Consider the following 19,929-nt stretch of genomic DNA (forward strand, 5'->3'; position numbering starts at 1 on the left):
AACAACTCAGTGATAATTGACATCCCGAGTTCAGCCTTCCAGCTTCGGCAAATCGCACACGGTCTCTGATTGGATGAGCCACTCCGACTTGGATCAGCTGTAAACGGCATGTACTGCATTGATTGGCTGAGCTCACCCCAACTTGATAGCCAATCAAATGAAGACAAGGCCGTCGATCGTACAAATCCCCTCGATTTCTCTACTAATGGAGATTGACACGTGCTGCCGAGGGTATGCATTTTGCCACCCCAACCCCACTCTCGTTGTTCAGAACTTCCTGCTGTTTCGGGATATTCTCGTGTCATTCCAAGAAAACAGAAATGGGGAAGACATGAAATACAGACTGTGTAATACAGCATATTATGCCTTCAGAATCGTGACACGAAAGGAAGTCTTTTCCCACAAAATGTTTTTCTTTTCAAGTCTTTGGCAAAATATTTGTCGTGGGCCGTATTAAGATTAAAGATCAAAAGGTTTATATTTTGGGGATAAAGAATATTCAATATGTCCCAAGGAGGGCAATAATGACACAGAAACAGATAGAACAGAAAAAGGAAAAATGAGAAAAAAAGCTGAGAAGCAAGAATTTGTATATATACTATTATATATATGTATATACTAAGATTAAGCGCTTGAATAGATCCTGTATTTCAGAGCCTCTTTTCTCAGTTCACACTTTTCCAGTATTTAGGTAAGGTTACGGGAGTCCATTTAAATTGAGCTATATATCAATTTAAAGCTTAGAATCTTCTTTTGTAGAATCTGCCCTTAACTAGAAATCCATGTCTGGCGACTTTTTGTTGGTTTTGTGATGCAGGGTCACATATGATGTTGAATTTTATACCAGTAGAATATAGGTTTGCCAAGTTTGTATTTCACGTTATCCGGGTCAGAGACAGCATCTATAGGACGGGTACAAAAACAGGAAGATACTTACTGGTAACATGACGCCTGCTTCCGGCTTTTCTCTGGCAAAGTGTTGTTGTCATAGCTTCTACTTCTGTATTCAATCCAGGAACTCGGGACTCAAGAGGGAAACCCCCATCGGTGTTCATGAAACCCACTTCGGAAATTAGGTGCCCAGATTTGTTCCGATAATCATCAGTTTTTGTGTAGCGGAAAACTTCCTGCGACCGATGTTAGTCTAATAGCGCACGGTCGCTGAAAGTACCATGCCGACTTTTTCCCAATTGTGGTTTAAGTTCAGTTCAGTTTAAGTCACTACATTCCTGCTTTCCGTTTTCAATACAATGTGTAACAGAATTTAACTAAATGTCATGAATTGTATGACTTTTTCCTATGCATCCTTACATCTTTCCTTCTCCCTCTAACCTGTCTCTTCCCTTTGTCTCATTGTTTGTCCTGTCTTTGTTCTTGTTTACTGTGAGCGCCTTTATACCTGTGTGTGTGCGTTGCGTGCGTGCATGTGTGTGTGTTTCCATACCTTTACATTAATTGTATTGTAAGTTTAATGTATTGAGTGGCCCACATTCATACAAGCTTGTCTTTTACTTGGGTACCTCTTTTCCTTCAACGCAATTATTTTGAACAATAAGTTTCATAATATATGCATGATTTTGTTGTAGTATGTTGAACGTTTTGTTTGCATTGAATTTGTGTAACAACAAACATGTGTTATTTGAAATAAAATTTCATTTGAATTGAAAATAATGGAGTACACTCGTATTGAGGAACAGACTTAAAAACATTTAAAGCAATGCCGTATCGAAGGTACACTTTACGAGAGGAAACAATTGACATTAAGATTTGAGAGTGTAAATATAATTTATTATATATATATATGTAGCAGGACCAAAATTAACCCATTTATTACTCCTTTTTCCCCAACTTAGGAAGGTTATCGGGCTTCTATAGTTGAAGTGTGAATGTTCCCATGTTCTATAGTGCACCCAAATTACATAGGGTAGAGGTTATTATGATGGATGCAGCAAAAGTTATAGTGTGTGAACAGGCTTAGCTGATTTTATCCGGCCCTGACAAGGAGTCACCTTTCCTAGCCAACCCATGCTTACAGTAGACCCATACGCCCGGTATGATGTTTTCAGGTTGTTCCCCTTCCTAGGTGGTCCCTTGTTGTTGCTTCACGTGTTGGGGAATGGACTTATTTACGGCTATTAAGTTCCGGACGTGGACAATGCTAAGCTGTTAGAGTCAATGCATATTGAAAGACAGTTTTGTGCAAGCTTTATTCTTCTTTATAAAACAATGGGAATACAAAGACAATGTTGTGTAAGCTCAATTTTTGAAGAGTCACGACTTTTTGGACAAAGGATGCGTGACATGACATGTCCATCATGATAAACTGACCAATGGAGATTTAATATTCTAATTCAGCACTCTAGGACCATTCCCCCAAAAGAATATTTAGGAGAAGGGAACCAGTAATAAGTCAGGACTAGTTAGTTCATTTGCATATACCCAGTTAAGGCAGAGTAATTATGAATGCATAATGAAGTATAAATCCCCCATGTTTCCCCCTTCCGACTCACTCTCGGCTACCATTCCCACTCTCGGCTACCCTCATCCCCCTCTCGGCCGCCCCATCTCCTGCCCTCTACACCTACTTCATCGCCAGTAATATGTACTATCCCCTTAGCGAGAAATACTTCAAAGTTTTGGACTCCAGCTGAAATAAAGTAACGCCCTGTGAAAGCAGAAAGTTTTGGAACTGATCTTCGCCGATTGAGTCAACAATATTCAGGAGAAAGGGACTTTTCCTGCCGATCGAGTCACCAATAAAACAGAGGGAACTTTTCACGTCTCGCCGAGTCGAGGAAACGGGACGTGAATTTGCAAAAGTGCAATTCTAAATGTATACGTCTCCGTCCTGCAAGTAATCTGTTCCAGAAATTAATTTGATCCCGATTTGTTCCCGATTTGTTCCCGATGTGTTCCTGAATTGTTCCTGAGTTGTTCCTGAATTGTTCCTGAATTGTTCCTGAGTTGTTCCTGAATTGTTCCTGCCCTAAATGCCTCGGAGGAGCCAGAATAGCGAATCGACCCAACTGAATTAAGTGCAACCAAGTTCAAGACTGCAGCGCATCTCGCAAATTATTTCATTTATTTTTTTTTTCACGTGGACTCTCGCGTTGCATGTGAGTACTCAATCCACCCCTTTTAACCCATTTCATTTATATTAATTGCCCTCCCATTCCCTATCCTGCTTTTCCCCCTATATATATATTACCGGTGAAGACAATTGTGACTTCTCTACATGTACCACTAGTGAATTATTGACACAAGTAATTTGCTATGTACGAGTGTTGAACATGAGAATTCAAATGTGATTGTTGGATATGTTTTAACATTTTGGTTATATTCCATTGTCTGGAATATAATAAATAAAGTGACACATACCTTATAAAGCAAGTTTCCAAGTCCTTTATTTTGCTATCTAACAATCCTTTCTTTAATTTGGTGGTTTATGTAAACTTTCTAACCCCGGAGAGCGGTAATGTATTAACGGACCCATTGCCCATCCCGGGACGCGATTTCCTCCTCTCGTAAGGGAAGGATAATCGGCGTTGTGTTATATATATATATATATATATATATATATATATATATACATGGCTCGACACTAACTTTTTTGTTTGGTGGCCCGATGGGGCCACCAAAATCCTAAATTTCAAATATTTGGTGGCCCGAGAGAAAAATTTGGTGTCCCGAAAAAAAACAATAAAAAACATTAAAAGTCCTTTTTTTTTAATGAGTCAAATATTTAAGATTTATGATAGTAAGAATTAGAAGTTGGACATATCTACTCATAAACAAACTTCAACAAACTTGCAACACTCACTCTCAGGCATTCATTCAGTCCTTTTCATCCATTCTTTGAACAAATTTAACTGCTAATTTCCGGCGCAAAAAGTTACGAATTTATTGACATACTTTTCAAAAAATTTTGGTGGCCCGAGGCGGGCCACCAAATTTGCCCTTTTTTGAAATTTGGTGGCCCGACTTTCATTTTTGGTGACCCCGGGCCACCGGGCCACCGTTAGTGTCGAGCCCTGATATATATATATATATATATATAGATATATATATGTGTGTGTGTGTGTATAAATACGCACACACATTACACATTCACACGCACATACATATATACATAATATACATACAATAATAGAAATAAGAATGTTAATGACAATCATAATATTAATGATAATGATCGCATAAATAATAATAATAATAACAATAATTATGTATACGTTTATATGCTACGAGCGGTGGCCCGGAGGCCCGGGACCAGCAACATTTCCAAAAGCACATCTTTTGGTGGCCTAATCGGGCAACTAAGATATGATAGATCGCTACGTTTCCCTTTATTTACGGCCACCAACATTTTGAATTAAATGACTTCAGTAGCCAAACAAGGGAATAATATCAATGTCGAGCATTGATATATTCAATATATGTATGTATGAATATATATATATATATATATATATATATATGTATATATATATATATATATATATATATATACATATATATATTTATACATATATACAAACGCTATGAAACCATTTTACTTCTCTCTCTCTCTCTCTGAGTTCTGTCGCTAATAATTCTCTGTCGTTCATCATGCTTACTGTTTGCTTCAACTCCTTGCTTAATAGTATTTACCACTGTTCTTGTTTGAGCGCGAAGAGAATTATTTTTTTTTCATTTTCGCATTTTTCAATTTTATTTTGGGTATACATTCTGGTTCCTAAGTCTCCATTAAAAACAACAACAACAACAACTGCACAAATCAATGTCGTCATTACAACAAATGTATGGCTCATGTACTTTTCTTTTGAATGGTACTTACTACGTACTTGTTATCATCATAATCTTTATTTGAGATTATTTCTTTATAAGTATCTATGCACTAGAATATAAAAAACATAATGTATTATGTTCAGTAGTATTTTTCCATTCTGCTAAATAAAATATGTATAATAAGTAGATAGGTTTCCTGGGCTGACACGTGTTCAAGTATCTTCTTATAAGGCAGTCATTCTGCACATCTTTCAGGTAAATATTTGCAAATTTGATGATACGATATATATTTCGTTAATGGAATTGATATACACATTTACTTTCCTTCTTCGAATCATGTATATTGTAATCTGCATTTATAATCTATAATCTATGCGATTTAATCGAAAATGGTTTTGATCTATGAATGAATAATGTTGGAAGAAAAACAGCTATATCAAACAAACAGACAAACAAACAAACAAACAAACAAACACACTCACACGCACAGACAGTGAACAGCTGGATTTTCGTGCCAAAATTGATTTTATTGGCTAACTGTGTCAGTTTGGGGGTGCTGATTCCGATTTTTTTTTCCCCCGGGCACATCTTCCGCTGCCATTTTGAATTTCAAAATGGCCGTCATTTGGAAATAGGTTTTATCCTATTTCTTGACTTGTAATGGATGAAAATTATGTAGAATGAGGCATGTTTCTACTAACACAGATTTCATTTGAATCATCATTTTTATTGTATCTCATCAGGCTAAGGCGGCCATCTGAAATTTCAAAATTTGCCGACAATTCTCCCTATCGCATATAGCCGATATCAAGCAATATCACCTTGCGATACCGATATCTGATCGATGAAGTGTACGTCTTGGGACGTACACTTCCGGTTTTGCGGTTTACCCCATATAACTATGTAGTACCCACGTCACGTCCTTAACCTATGGATATTTTCCATAATTTCGTTTTTTGCATCATCGGCCCAGCATTGGGCCGCTTCGCAGGAGAATTCCATACATCAAATTTAAAGTTAAAGATTAGAAAATAACTCTATTATTCGACAGATTATAAGACAGAATTTGATACGATCTGTGAATACTGGTACTTCGGCGTTCAATATCCATAAAAGTGTACATTTACACATACCGCGTTCGTAACCGGAGGTTTATATCCCAAGAATTAAATGTAAAAAAATTAGAGCGCCACACGCGTGCAGATTCAGAGAGCTATATGCGATAGGGAGAATTCAAAAGAGGTTTTGTCCTATATTTCGACTCATCACTTTTGTTGTACCTCATCAGGTTTTGCGACCATCTTGAATTTCAAAATGGCCGCCAATCTAAGACAGACTTTGACCTGTTAGCGATAAGAATTATTTAAAATTGTGATTATATCTACAGTGTATATATTTGTGATACCACAGATACCATTTAAATCATCTTTTTAAGTTTTACCGTATGAGGTTTGGCATCCATCTTTAATTTCAATATGGCCGTCAATCAGGGTTGTAGGTCAGTTTTGAAGCTGTGCAGCAAGACTTACTGTCTTTCTTGCAGCTTCATTGCGTTGGCCTTTCACATGTTTGGTTTGTGTTCTAAATACGAGCCACCTCAAAGCTGGTCAGTATTGGCGGAGAATTGATTTCATAGAGAGATTGAAAACCAGGTAACTACCACGGTTTGCTTTTGGAAAGTTCTTTCCTTATATGGCGGCTGATTTGAGAGACCTTAGACACCACTTTCGTCAGTTTGGTCCCGAATATCACTTACAGATTTACTTGAAAAAAAAGTATATCCCGTTATACTTAAAGTAATTTTCTTTTTCATGCATGCCCGGTGTGACTTCACAAATTTGGCTTCCTCCATGTTTTTTCCTGATTTATTTATTTTTTTAGATACTTTTTATGATGATTAAGAGTTTGATCAATATGGATTGCCTTCACTAAAGGCATATATTCTTCATTGAATTCATTCATTGCATTAGAAGATCCTGACGTCAAAGATTTTGACTTCATTGAGGATGTCATTGACAGCAATATACTTTTCAAGTTGTGAAGTGGAGTGAAGGTTAGAAGCGGTCACTATTTTCTCTCAAAAAGTTCTGTGAGATATCAAATCAAATGCAGCACAGCCAGATAGTTCATTTACGTTTCCTAATTTGAACATTGTCATTGTCACAAGTAAGTTGGAAATTACATTTATTTTACCCCCAGCTTTAAAGATGCTTAAATCTGTTTTATTTTGTTTTCGCGGGTGACAGCTAGCACAGGTGTGCCGCATGCTTAAGCGGCGATCACCAGGGGGATGTTTCATAAAGCTGTTCGTAAAGTTACGAACGACTTACGAGCGACTGGTGATCAGTTCTTGTGCTGAATTATGGAAATTCTGATAGAACTGATTTACGAACAGCTTTATGAAACAGGGCCCTGGAACCTACCCCCTTATCATGTATCCTTTCATGGTGCGTGTTACCATAGCGATATCATGTAAATTAGATGTCGGCATATGTGCATCGCTGGTATAGCTCTTTCGGTACCGTAATTCTGTATTAAGCTTGTTGTGTGTATGCTTAGGAGCCCAAAGGGTTACCGTGTAGCGTCAGCGGTATAGTTTCTGTGCCACGCCCAAAGTGTTATGCTGGGCAAGGTATAATAGCAGTCCACGGTATAGGTCAAGTTACCTCAGCAACTATTGCAATGTGTTGCTACTGTTAGTTTTCTTTTATTATTATTGTTTTCTCTGTACAAATTACATGCATTGTTTCTGTCACTCAAGAAAGTGAGATTCATGTTTATGATAATACTCTGGAAAAAACGAATAAATTTAAACTTGATTTTGAGGTCATTACATTCTTTGCTTTCAGCCCGTTAAGTTGGCATTGAGTTCGTGTTGAGTTTGGAGGTCTCCACGTTAAGCAACCGTCATATTATTTTCGCCGTATGTTGCCCCGTTCAACATTTATTACAACATTTGTAACAATTCCTTGTCGTCTACTGGCTTTAGCCAACACCGAGCACTTTTTAGTGTGGAAAACTCATCTTTGTAGTGGCAGAGCTTCCATCCCATATGTTATAGGGAAAACTCACCTATGGTGGTAAGATTAATATATTTTGTATTAATGATTAGGAAGATTGTGAATTATGTTATAAAATGAAGAAGTTATAATAGAATGATGTTTTGCACTGAATGATAAGATACTATATTAAATGATGGAAGGTTGATAATAATTATGATGTAGATGTGATACGGAATTGTAATTATAGTTAGTTACACGGACAGAATGACTGTTATGCATGCGTGTGTGTTGTGTGCATTGGAGTTTAATTACAAAATGAATATTATACGGAACAAATTATTTGAAAGACATTGGATAACTGTTCTTCCATATAAAGTTTTACTTCGGGACTGATGTCACGCTTCGTCAGAGCCGTGTCCTCCTGGCAAGTCAGCAGCGTAGCCAGTCCTCGTCACCAACATTAGCATCATTACTGACCGCCAAGTCCGCTATCATTTCATCACAGCACCGACGCAGCAATCATCGTTGTGCACTAGGATCCTCCAGCTCGCGTTTGTTATACTACAACGGGGCCCCAACCGCAAATTCTCAGGTTTCCATTGGTGTGACTCCGTATGTTTGCGTATGTGATTCCCCTTGTCCGTGAAAAATTAAAGTTTAACTTTCATAATTGTCTCCCTGTATAGCCCAGAGGGCGTGAATACAGTTTGTCATAAATCCTTTATATATTATTTACTCTGTAATTCAGAATTTGGGCGCGAATACAGTTTGTTATAAAGCTTTATATATCATTTACCCTGTAACTCAGAATTTATGAAGCTTTGATTAAAGTGCTTTAATTTGAAGTCATTTGTCTTTAATAGTCCGTTTGTTGTGTTGATCGTCCACAAATATTAGTTCTAACCCTCTTGATTTACTGTCGGTCCTCAACCGGACCGTGACAGTCATCTTGGATTTTAATTTTGATGACATAAATCTTTCACTTATTGTCTCACTTTCAACTCGATGAAGTCTACCACTTCTGGCATTAGAGTAATGGAAATGACAACTTTTAACCTGTCCATCTCAGTTGATGCCCAGTAACAATACACGTGCTCTTCTGGTGGCACAACTAGTGTATTACATAATGATAATGATGCTCTCCCAAATCTTGTCAATTGTCTGCAGTTTCTCGTAATCTAAAACATTCTTATAACCGCTATGATGGTAAACTGATCGAAAATTTTGCTCTTCTGAAAGACTTATCCTGTCTTATCACATAGGGGGTGAGAAGGTTCTTTAACCAAAATATGATGTTTGCTTGTTTGCATGTTCTTTAATCTCTTTCAGACACACTTGGGATGATGGACCTCATCCGTGTTGTCCTTCCAACCTTGGGGTATTGGAGCAGATATGATGCATTTTACTATCTCTTTGATATGCATCTCACATTTTCGCCTTAAATACATTAGCATCTTTTATTCATGGACACTAAGCAAAGTAGTTCTAATTTGTTTCGCCTTTATCAAATCTTGTGTCTAATAAATATGTTTTCAGGATTTTTGTGTCTTTCCCAAGGAGAAAAAGTTGTTAGTTTCACACACAATGTCTCAAGTTGATGTTGATAGACACAGTGCTTCCAGGCTTATCAGGGTAAACTCCAAGGTTTGTTAACTTTAAAAAGGATCATACACACGAGTGTGCATCATTACAGACAACCATCTCCATCCATCCATGAAAGGGTATTGCAATTTAAAGCCCTGCTTCAGAGACAGTACTTTTGTCAGGATTATAACATTTTTGGTGAGATAATGAGAAACCTCTTATGAAATATGAAAAAACATGTAATTTCAAGAAGGATTCGAAGTTTTTTATGAAAATAAAAAGAAGAAATGCTCTCTATAAAAGAAGTATAAAGAAACCATCTCTGGAAAACATTGAAAAATAAAAAAAAAATACCGGAATAGATTAACATCAATTATTCGATCCTCTCGTAAACTGTTTTACTCTACACAATTTGAAAAAAACTACAGGCAACATTGCCTCCACTTGGAGGGTCATAAAGGGCGTTTTAGGCAATCAAGGCAATACTTCTGCCCCACAGAAAATCTTAGAAAATGGACAAGAAATTACTTCTCCTGATGACGTTGCAAACTCTTTCAATACCTATTTTGCAAATGTTGGACCTAACCAGGCTAAAAAGATTGATAGGAATTGCTTGAATTTTAGGGAATGTCTGAAAGGCCCTTCAGAATTTTCAGTCTTCTTGCAGCCTACTGACTGCATTGAAATTCTTGAAATAGTTACTGCATTCAAATCTAGTCACTCTTGTGGACATGATGAAATAAGTACATATTCATTGAAACAAATCATTGGCTCAATCATCACCCCACTTGTTCATATTTGTAATCTCTCTCTGGTGACTGGAGTATTTCCTTCCTCATTTAAGCTAGCCAAAGTAATCCCTATCCACAAAAAAGATGACAGAATGTTAATCTCGAATTACAGAACCAATTTCAATTTTACCTGCCTTTTCTAAAATCTTAGAGAGAATTGTATATAACAGGCTCTATGATTTCTTGGAGAAACATAACTCTCTAAATCCTGAACAATATGGATTTTGGAGGTCTCATTCAACTGACCATGCCCTTTTGAAATTTTATGATTGTGTCTCTAGTGCTCTAGCTGCACGTGAGCATGTTATTGGTGTGTTTATGGATCTTAGTAAGGCATTTGACACACTTGACCATTCGATCCTCCTGTCTAAGCTCTGTCACTATGGTGTAAGGGGGTGTGGCTTATCAGTGGTTTTCTAGCTACTTGTCAATGAGAAGACAGTTTACTCACTGCAATTCTGACATTCTGTATCTGAAATGTGGTGTTCCACAGGGATCCATTCTAGGCCCACTTTTATTTCTCATCTACATAAATGACATTTGTGATGTTTCAACAATCTTGACCTACACCTTATTTGCAGATGATACCAGTGTTTTCTTATCTCATCGTGATGTTCGAACCCTTGAACTCACTATTAATTCAGAATTACCAAAGCTAACATCATGGTTCAGAAGTAACATACTATCTCTGAATGTGCAGAAGACTAATTTCATTCACTTTAAAGGGAGGAAATGCTCAGGTGCTCAACAAATTAATGTCAATCTAGATGGTACCCGCATTGAAAGGAAAACATGTACAAAGTTCCTTGGCGTATATATTAATGATAAACTTAATTGGAGTGACCATGTGAATCATATCGCTACACCGATATCCCGCAATATTGGTATATTATATAAAGTAAAAAGTTTTGTTTCTGACAAAGTGCTTTTGATGTTATATAACACTCTTATCTTACCTTATATTTCGTATTGTAATATTCTGTGGGCAACGTCAAAGAGTTTGACAGATAATATCCTTTTGTTGCAAAAGAAAGCTGTTCGCATATGTACAGGGTCTGGTTTCCTAGAACATGCAGACCCATTGTTCTTGAAATTAAAATGTTTAAAAGTAGATGATATACATTTCCTACAGACTGCCCTCTTCATGTTTCGTTCTAAGCAAGACCTATTACCTGTCTCTTTTTCGACAATGTTTCAACTTAACAGTGCAGTTCACTCGTATCCCACGAGACAAGCATCAGATATACATTTAGTGAACCCCGGTACTGCACTAGCCTATAAATCAGTCAGACATAGCGGTCCTGATGTCTGGAATGCGCTACCTCAGCATGTTCGTAATTTACAAAAAATAGTTACTTTCAAAAGGTCGATCAAACATATTCTATTATCAGCTTCACGCTGAACTCCTGGATATTATTAACTATTAACCTTGCTGTGATCATATATTTCCCCTGAAATCAACATTTGAATGGGAATTATGAGAAATTTAATCAATTCAATCAGTATAATTAGCTTATAATGACTTGACACTTTAAACTTTTTCTTGCTCTCTCTTGTCAATGTCCGACAGGACAAATAGGCACCACACATGCATTTCTTCTTTCCCCCTCATGTTCCCATGCTCTCTTTGTAAATACCCCCCCCCCCCAACTCCTATCAAGTATCATTTAAACTATTTGCAAGCATATATAGATTGTGTGCACGGGGGTTGCTACGATTCTCAAGCTTTAAGCTTATGTTGCAATTCCTTTGCGTGTTCGTTACCTTGAATAATGTAGCTCTCTTAGTGGAGTTGTATATACTATCCTGTAACTGCTTCTTATCAATGAATACTTATTGTATATATTCTGTCTTGGCTATATGAGATGTACTTGCATACATTTGTATGCATTCCTATTTTGTGAACACGTATGAAATCTTGAATAAATAAATAAATAAATAAATAAAATTGATATTGAAATGGTTGAGATATAAAAAAGAGTAATCCTAATGAAATTGACAGGCCACGACTTCTATTAGGATCTGTTTTACCTTGTTTTTAGATATCTCAGTCATTTCAAAACCGATTTCCATCTAACAAGCTTTTGATTCCCCTTAAAATTGTATGCTCTTTAACATATCATAGAGTGGTTTCTAAATATCTCGCAAAACATTTCAAATTGAATCCTCACCTCAACCAGTACAGTCCCTTAAATGATATGTCTGGCTCACACGCCGAAATAAAGGCAAACATGGCGTACCCCTTTAGGCAACGAATGAATGGGACCATCCAAGTACCCCACTCCACCGGGTCTTTAACGCTATTATATTAACCACTATGAATATATATATATATATATATATATATATATATATATATATATATATATATATATATATATACAGGGCTGCACCTGGCGCCGGTCCGACGGTCAAAGACCGGTAAAAGTCACTGTCGGACCGGTAACTTTTCAGGAAATCCACAAGTTACCGGTCCGACATGACCAGTTAAAAAAAAAAAAAAAACATTGGTGGGGTCAGTAGAAAGAAAAAGAGCAGCCCCGATCAGGGAGATACAGAATGCAAGATATCGCACTGTCTACCGGTGCAATTTGTACAGTAAACGGGATTAGTTTTGACCACTAGCAGTCGACCAGTTATTCGCGCTAGCTTGCGCATTTGGCGCTGCTCACGCACTGCATGCAATGCAATACATGCAAAGCATGTACAGTGTAACTGCTTTTTGTTTGCTTGCGATCGGCGGTCATGCCAGACAAGAAGCGTTGAGAGAAGCGCATGCATTTCTGGGTCATTTTACTTATGATTTTTAACGCAAGATCGATCCGATCCCGGCTTCGCTGCAGCGTGGCAGTTATGTTAGAACTAATTTACTAGTGTCGATTTTTAGAAAAAGTAAAAACACATTCGATATTCAGCGATACAGTAAATGGATCTGATTGCGTTTATTTTCATTTTACACAGTCATTTCACAAATGAATATTCTAATTCGCTCAGAATGGTCTCATAATGAAGATAGGCGCAAAAAAGGATCACGAAATCGGCCCTTCCGTGAACTTTTTAAGAACGCATGCACAAAATGTGAAGAGATAATACTAGGGAGAAAAAAAAAAATCATGAAATCATGGCAGTCCCGCTTACATATTTGAGGTAAAAATCGTCCCAAAAAGGATCATGAATTCGACCGGCCGCGTCGTATCTTTCAAAAGCTTATGATGTACGAAATGCGAAGAGATTATAGAAGAGAAAAAAAATAAAGGAAACATTTTGGTGAGTGCATCATAAAAGATTACAGCCGAATAACAATTCATGAAATCAACGCAATCCCGTTGAAATTTGAGGAAATAATAGGCGCAAAAAGGATCTTGAATTCAGTCCTGCATGCCGTGTTGTTCATCAAAAACGCATGCACAAATGCGACGAGAATGTCGGGAGAAAAAAAACCACATTTTTACCCTTCTGGTGCGTGCATTACAAAAGATTACATCCGAAGTAATTCATGAAATCGCCACAATCCCGCTGATATTTGAGGTAGAAATAGGCGCTAAAAGGATCGTGAATTCGGCCGTGACGTATAGGCATGTACGCAATGCGAAGTGATGATTGGGTGAAAAATACAGGACACATTTTCAACCCCTTTTGGCCCGTGCATCATAAAGATTAGAGCCGAATAATAATTCATAAAATCATCGCGATCCCGTTGAAGTTTGAGGAAACGATAGGCGCAAAAGAATCATGATTTTTGGCCGTGTCGTGTATCTTTTAAGAACGCATTTACGAAATGCGAAGAGTTTATCGGGGAAAAATAAAGGACACATTTTCAACCCCTTTTGGCGCGTGTATCATAAAAGATTGCATCCGAAATTATACATGTAATCATCGCAATCCCGCTGATATTTGAGGTAGAAAATATAGGCGCAAAAAGGATCGTGAATTCGGCCGTGTCGTATCCCTTTGAAGAACGCATGTACGGAATGCGAAGAGATTATGGGGAGAAAAATAAAGAACGCATTTTCAACCATTCTAGTTGGTGCGCGCATCACAAAAGATTATATCTGAAGTAATTCATGAAATTGCCACAATTCGGCTGATATTCAATGTAGAAATAGGCGATAAAAGGATCGTGAATTCGGCCATGTCGTATACGCAAGTACGAAATGCGAAGAGATTATTGGGAGAAAATACAGGACACATTTTCAACCCCTTTTGGCCCGTGCATCATAAAGATTACAGCCGAATAATAATTCATGAAATCATCGCAATCCCGTTGAAGTTTGAGGAAACAATAGGCGCAAAAAGAATCATGATTTTTGGCCGTGTCGATATCTTTTAAGAACGCATTTACGAAATGCGAAGAGTTTATCCGGGAAAAATAAAGGACACATTTTCGACCCATTTTGGCGCGTTATCATAAAAGATTACAGCCGAAGTTATTCATAAAATCATCGCAATCCCGATGATATTTGAGGTAGAAATAGGCGCAAAAAGGATCGTGAATTCGGCCGTGTCGTACACCTTTCAAGAACGCATATGTACGGATGCGAAGAGATTATGGGGGAGAAAAATAAAGATCGCATTTTCAACCATTATAGCCGGTGCGTGCATCACAAAAAATAGTTCATGAAATCGCCACAATTCCGCTGATATTTTGAGGTAGAAATGGGTGCAAAAAGTATCATGAATTCGGCTGTGTGGAACATCTTTAAGAACGCACTTACGAAATTCGAAGAGTTTATCGGGAAAAAGTAAAGGACACATTTTCAACCCCTTTTGGCGCGTGCATCATAAAAGATTACAGCCGGAGTAATTTATGAAATCGTCACAATCCCGCTGATTATTTGAGGTAGAAATAGGCGCAAAAAGTATCATGAATTCGGCCATGTGGTGCATCTTTTTAAGAACGCACTTACGAAATTCGAAGAGTTTATCGGGAAAAAATAAAGGACACATTTTCAACCTCTTTTGGCGCTTGCATCAGAAAATATTACAGCCGAAGTAATCTATGAAATCGTCACAATCCCGCTAATATTTGAGGTGGAAATGGGCGCAAAAAGGATTGCAAATTCGGCCCTGCATGTCGTGTGCCTTTCAAGAACGCATGCACAAATGCGAATAGATTATCGGGAGAAAAATAAAGAACTCCTTGGAGCGCGTGCATCAGAAAATTTCACAGCTAAAATAATTCATTAAATCGTCGCAATCCAATTGACCACCAAGAGCAGGTTACGCAGCAAGTTCGTGCGCCGATGTTTAGAAAAAGTCACAAACGCATTTGATACAATCTAATTTTGTTCATTATCATTTTACACTGTAATTCACAAACAAACATTGTAGTTTTTTCTATATTTTTTTATTTCTTGTGCAATAGATAATGCAAGTTTAAAAAAAATATTAATCTGTAAAATGTACATGGGTAGGGGGGGTACGTCCATAAAAAACAAGAAAATAAGTTTATTTTTTAGGTTGTCGTTGTTGACCGGTAAATTTTCTGTTCAGACCGGTAAAAAATGTTAAAATGGGGCATTTACCGGTCCGACAGAGACAGGTTGGACCGGCAGAAAAAATGGGTTAGTGTGCAGCCCTGATATATATATATATATATATATATGTATATATATATATATATATATATATATATATATATATGTATATATATATATATATATATATATATATATATATATATATATACATATATACATACATATATATATATATATATATATATATATATATATACAGAGTGACGCCTATCACCTTCCCCGTACTCGAACTATTTTTGCAAAGAAAACAATTATATTTACTGGACCCAGATATTGGAATGATCTCCCTCTAGATATCACTTCTTCCTTATCTTTATTCACCTTCAAACGTAAATTAAAACAGTCATTACTTAGTGGATACACTCTACCAAGCTTTTAGCAACCTTTTTATGCTCCCAGTCTTTTGTCCTTGTCCGCAGCACCAAGCTATTTCATGGTACCGATACATCTTTTAATAATATAGCATTTTTGTTTTTCAAACACTGCGAGATTCGAATGCAGTCTGGTTTGTGCGATATCTATGTGGTTCATTAGTTTATTACTCATCGATTTTTTGTACAGGTGTAATTTTAGTTGGTCAAGACAAACATATCCGTTCTCCGTGTAAAATTATATGCTCGGGAACCTACAGTTTTACAAGCTTTAAAGCTTTTATGTAGGCCCCATCATATTTCTTATACTTACTAGTGACATTTTCACACGATATGACCATGTACATTTGTGGCAAGTATATTTTCTTTTTCTTTTTCTTCTACAATCAAAAGACATGATTGTATATATTTTGTATTCTTGTTTTGTTGTCAATAATTTTGTAATCTCATCATTGAGAAAATGGAAATATGAAATAAATTTGAACTGAACTGAATATATATATATATACATATATATGTATGTATATATATATATATATATATATATACATATACAGTGTATATATATATATATACATACATATATATATTTACAAATAGATATATAGAGAGTTGAACACACGTAATACATGCATGTATATTGGTAGACCGATTAACTATGGAGTCAATAATGACACAAAACTACTCAAAACATCCATCAAGACCGCTCTAAGCAGAAAGTTTGGAAGAATGAAAATTATATATATATATATATATATATATATATATATATATATATATACATATATATATAATGTTTATGTAGTTGAGTTCGACACTAGCACTGGTGTGGTTGCAATCAAAATGACGCTTCGAAACAGCCTGAATGATGGCACAATCTAAGTACACTGCAGATTTCCCTTTTAACAGTGTTTAATGTCTAAACATCATGATAACATGCAAATTTCATGGTTATTATTGTTTTTAATGGAGAGGGGAAATGACACAAATTATAAGAACTACGAAACGATTACGTCACCATTTCTTAATTCCATACAAGAAAAGAAAGAGAGAGAGAGAGAGAGAGAGAGAGAGTTCTAGGGAGCAGAGCCAGAAAGAGAAAGAGAGGAGAGGAAGAGAAAAAATAGAAGTTAAACTCAATTAGCATGGTTAAGGGACACAATGATCTTGCCCTTTCATAGAATATGCTGTGTTCTTTAAATTGTTTTTTCTTTTTACTGGTATTATCATGTAGGCATTTCCGTTTTAGAGGTTTATTAATCCACTTTTTAGAGATCTAACATTTCACTTTCCCGCGGGAATTACATTTTCCCGAGGCGAGTGCGAAAACATTGGCTCTATGAGAAGACATAAATTCCGAGGGACTGTCAAGAGTTAGGTCTATACAAACATTTATTACAACAACAGAGACTAGGCAATATTTGTTCTAAAAATCATAGGACCTCAAAGGTACACATCTTGTAGTTCTAGCCTGGTCGGTAGGTGGTCAAATTTTAGATTTGTAATACCTGACTGCTCGAAATATAAGTTGTACAACGATTTCGATCCTCGTCGCATCATACGTGATTGACTAATCACCGACCAATATACAGAATAATGTATACCATTATACAGGTGCGTCTTAAGACGGCATGATGTAATGTTAACAATGACGTTTGATACCGTAAAATATATGAAGCTGAGATGATTATCCGTACACTGTATTTTTATTTTATTTCATTTTCTTCAACACAGTTTCGAAAAGAAATCAAATTTCTTTTCATTTAAATCACAAAAGAGTCAATACGGTCAGACTGACGGATTACAATATGCATGATTCGAAGAATGAAATTGAATGTAAACATTCATTCCGTTAAAATGTATTTTGTATTACCAAATTAGCAAATAATCACTGAAGAAGAATTGCAACTATATAAGGGGTTGACTAAACACGTAGCATTTCAGAGAACCCATGGAGGGGGGGGGGGGCAGGATGGGGTAGGAGCATAATTATAGGCTTACAGTTTTGTTCATATCAGAATGGTAAAAGAGACCTGAAACTGTATAATGTATTACGTTTTATATTTTAGTACGTAAATACTAGCAAAGATTTGGTAAATTATGAACATGATTGTGATGATGACAGGGTGATGATGTGCAAAAATGGAATGGTAAGCACAGAAACGTTGTGTATATTTGTAGGATATTTCACATACATTAAATAGAGGTACTAAGAATGATCAGTACAAAACGATATTCGGAGATTGTAGTCTGGGAATAACAGTTTTCACTTTCTTATGTTCGTTAACCATTTTTCACAGTTCACCAAATGAATATCACAAGGGACTTGTCGTGTTTCTCGATTCTTTCGGTACATGAACACTACTTTAAAAATTTCAATTTGTTGCATTATATTTATAACTTCTATACATAAATCCTCGTATGTATACATTCAATGCATGTCTCTGTTGAGATTTATGACATCAAATTCGTCCAGTCTTGCATTGCATATTGATATTAAATATACTCTAGCCAAATCATTCGCAGTGGACTCAGCGTCAGGTATTCCGCCTCAGGGCATATGGACAGTGATTATAACCTCTTGCTTTGAAATGTCTTGTTCATACTTTTCTCCCGTGTCTATTTGACCATAAAGATTTATGAAATAGACCTGATTGTAGGACTTTTGAATCGTGTAGTATGATGCCGCATTATGCATGAGTAAACTTATATACATTGGCTTGCAACTCAGTGTTGGTGTAACATGGAACGCCTCACTTCCACGACTATGTCGGTGTTGTAGAGCGCATATGAATATTGCACATTAGATTTATGCTACGAGCTGATGTAATCTAGAGTTTGCAAGTGAATGAATGTATAACTTGGACAAATAGAATTGAACAAGGATCGTAAACCGCATAGCTGGCCCAAATCCCCACAACAAAGAAGGGGTGTTCATTTATAACTAGACAGCAATAATGACAATAATCACCGTAAACTTTATGATAGTCATCATGTTTTACAAAATGTTTCTTTCATAACCTTTTCCCACAAACATTTATGCTTACCACAAGTGTATCCAAGATACCAAGAATGATTGCATTACGCACATTTTGCATTTCATTTTCCATTCCACTGCGATGATTTGTTCATGAAGGTCACATATTACATAACTCGTAATGATTTCAATCCATCTTTAACATGCTTAATGACATATTTAGCAGGTATTGGAAAAGTAAACATAGTAAATACAACGATATGATCTGGTAAGATGGTGATATTGAAACGATGATATTGACTAAAGCTGAATAAATGTACCAAATAGGTAAAATCAAACTTTGGCAACAATTTACAGGACAAAAGTACCACAATCTGCACGAAAAACCTTTAGGAAAGTTTTTCTTTTTTAATTATCGATGTTTTTCAGCGAACCCAAACTTAATTACGATTGCAGGTCGAGCTCTTCTTTCATCCTATGATTGGCCGTGCAGTTAGCAGTGATATCGTTGATCCAGGCGACGACGTCCATGCCGATCTTGGCGAAGTAACCACGATTGGAGAATGCAAAGGGGTCCTCAGGACACCACTTGCCTCCGTCGCCGACTCCTTCAAGCGACCATGACGACTCCCCGTCGTACCTGGGACAGAAAAGCGGAGAACCGCGATCGCCTCGGCAGTACAAGTTCTCGCTTACTCTGGTTTTGAGAAGGAAAATGATTATGACGTGAAGTAATTGTTTCTCTTCCTCGGTTATAATATTCATTTTGATAAGATATGTTAATAATAGTAAATACAAGAAAAACCCCGATTTTCTCCCATCGGAGGGGATGGTGGAAAGGGATAGGGATGGGGAGGGGAAGGATAATGGAAGGGA

The 19,929-nt window shown here is 36.7% G+C and overlaps 1 protein-coding gene across 1 annotated transcript in view; it reads right to left on the reverse strand.

Annotated features, from left to right (window-relative positions):
- Positions 1–16,970: 16,970 nt before the first annotated feature.
- LOC139744276 (complement factor B-like) overlaps positions 16,971–19,929 on the reverse strand; it is a 43,343-nt gene continuing 40,384 nt past the window's right edge. Inside the window, exon 13 of the mRNA XM_071654725.1 lies at positions 16,971–19,750. Within this exon, the coding sequence (XP_071510826.1) occupies positions 19,498–19,750 (253 nt within the window). The 3' untranslated portion in view covers positions 16,971–19,497. The remainder of the gene's footprint in view (positions 19,751–19,929) is intronic.

This window comes from Diadema antillarum, unplaced genomic scaffold, assembly GCF_040938485.1.
Source record: "Diadema antillarum isolate AM-2024a unplaced genomic scaffold, OU_Dant_1.0 scf00000035, whole genome shotgun sequence".
Classification (NCBI taxonomy): Eukaryota; Metazoa; Echinodermata; class Echinoidea; order Diadematoida; family Diadematidae; genus Diadema; species Diadema antillarum.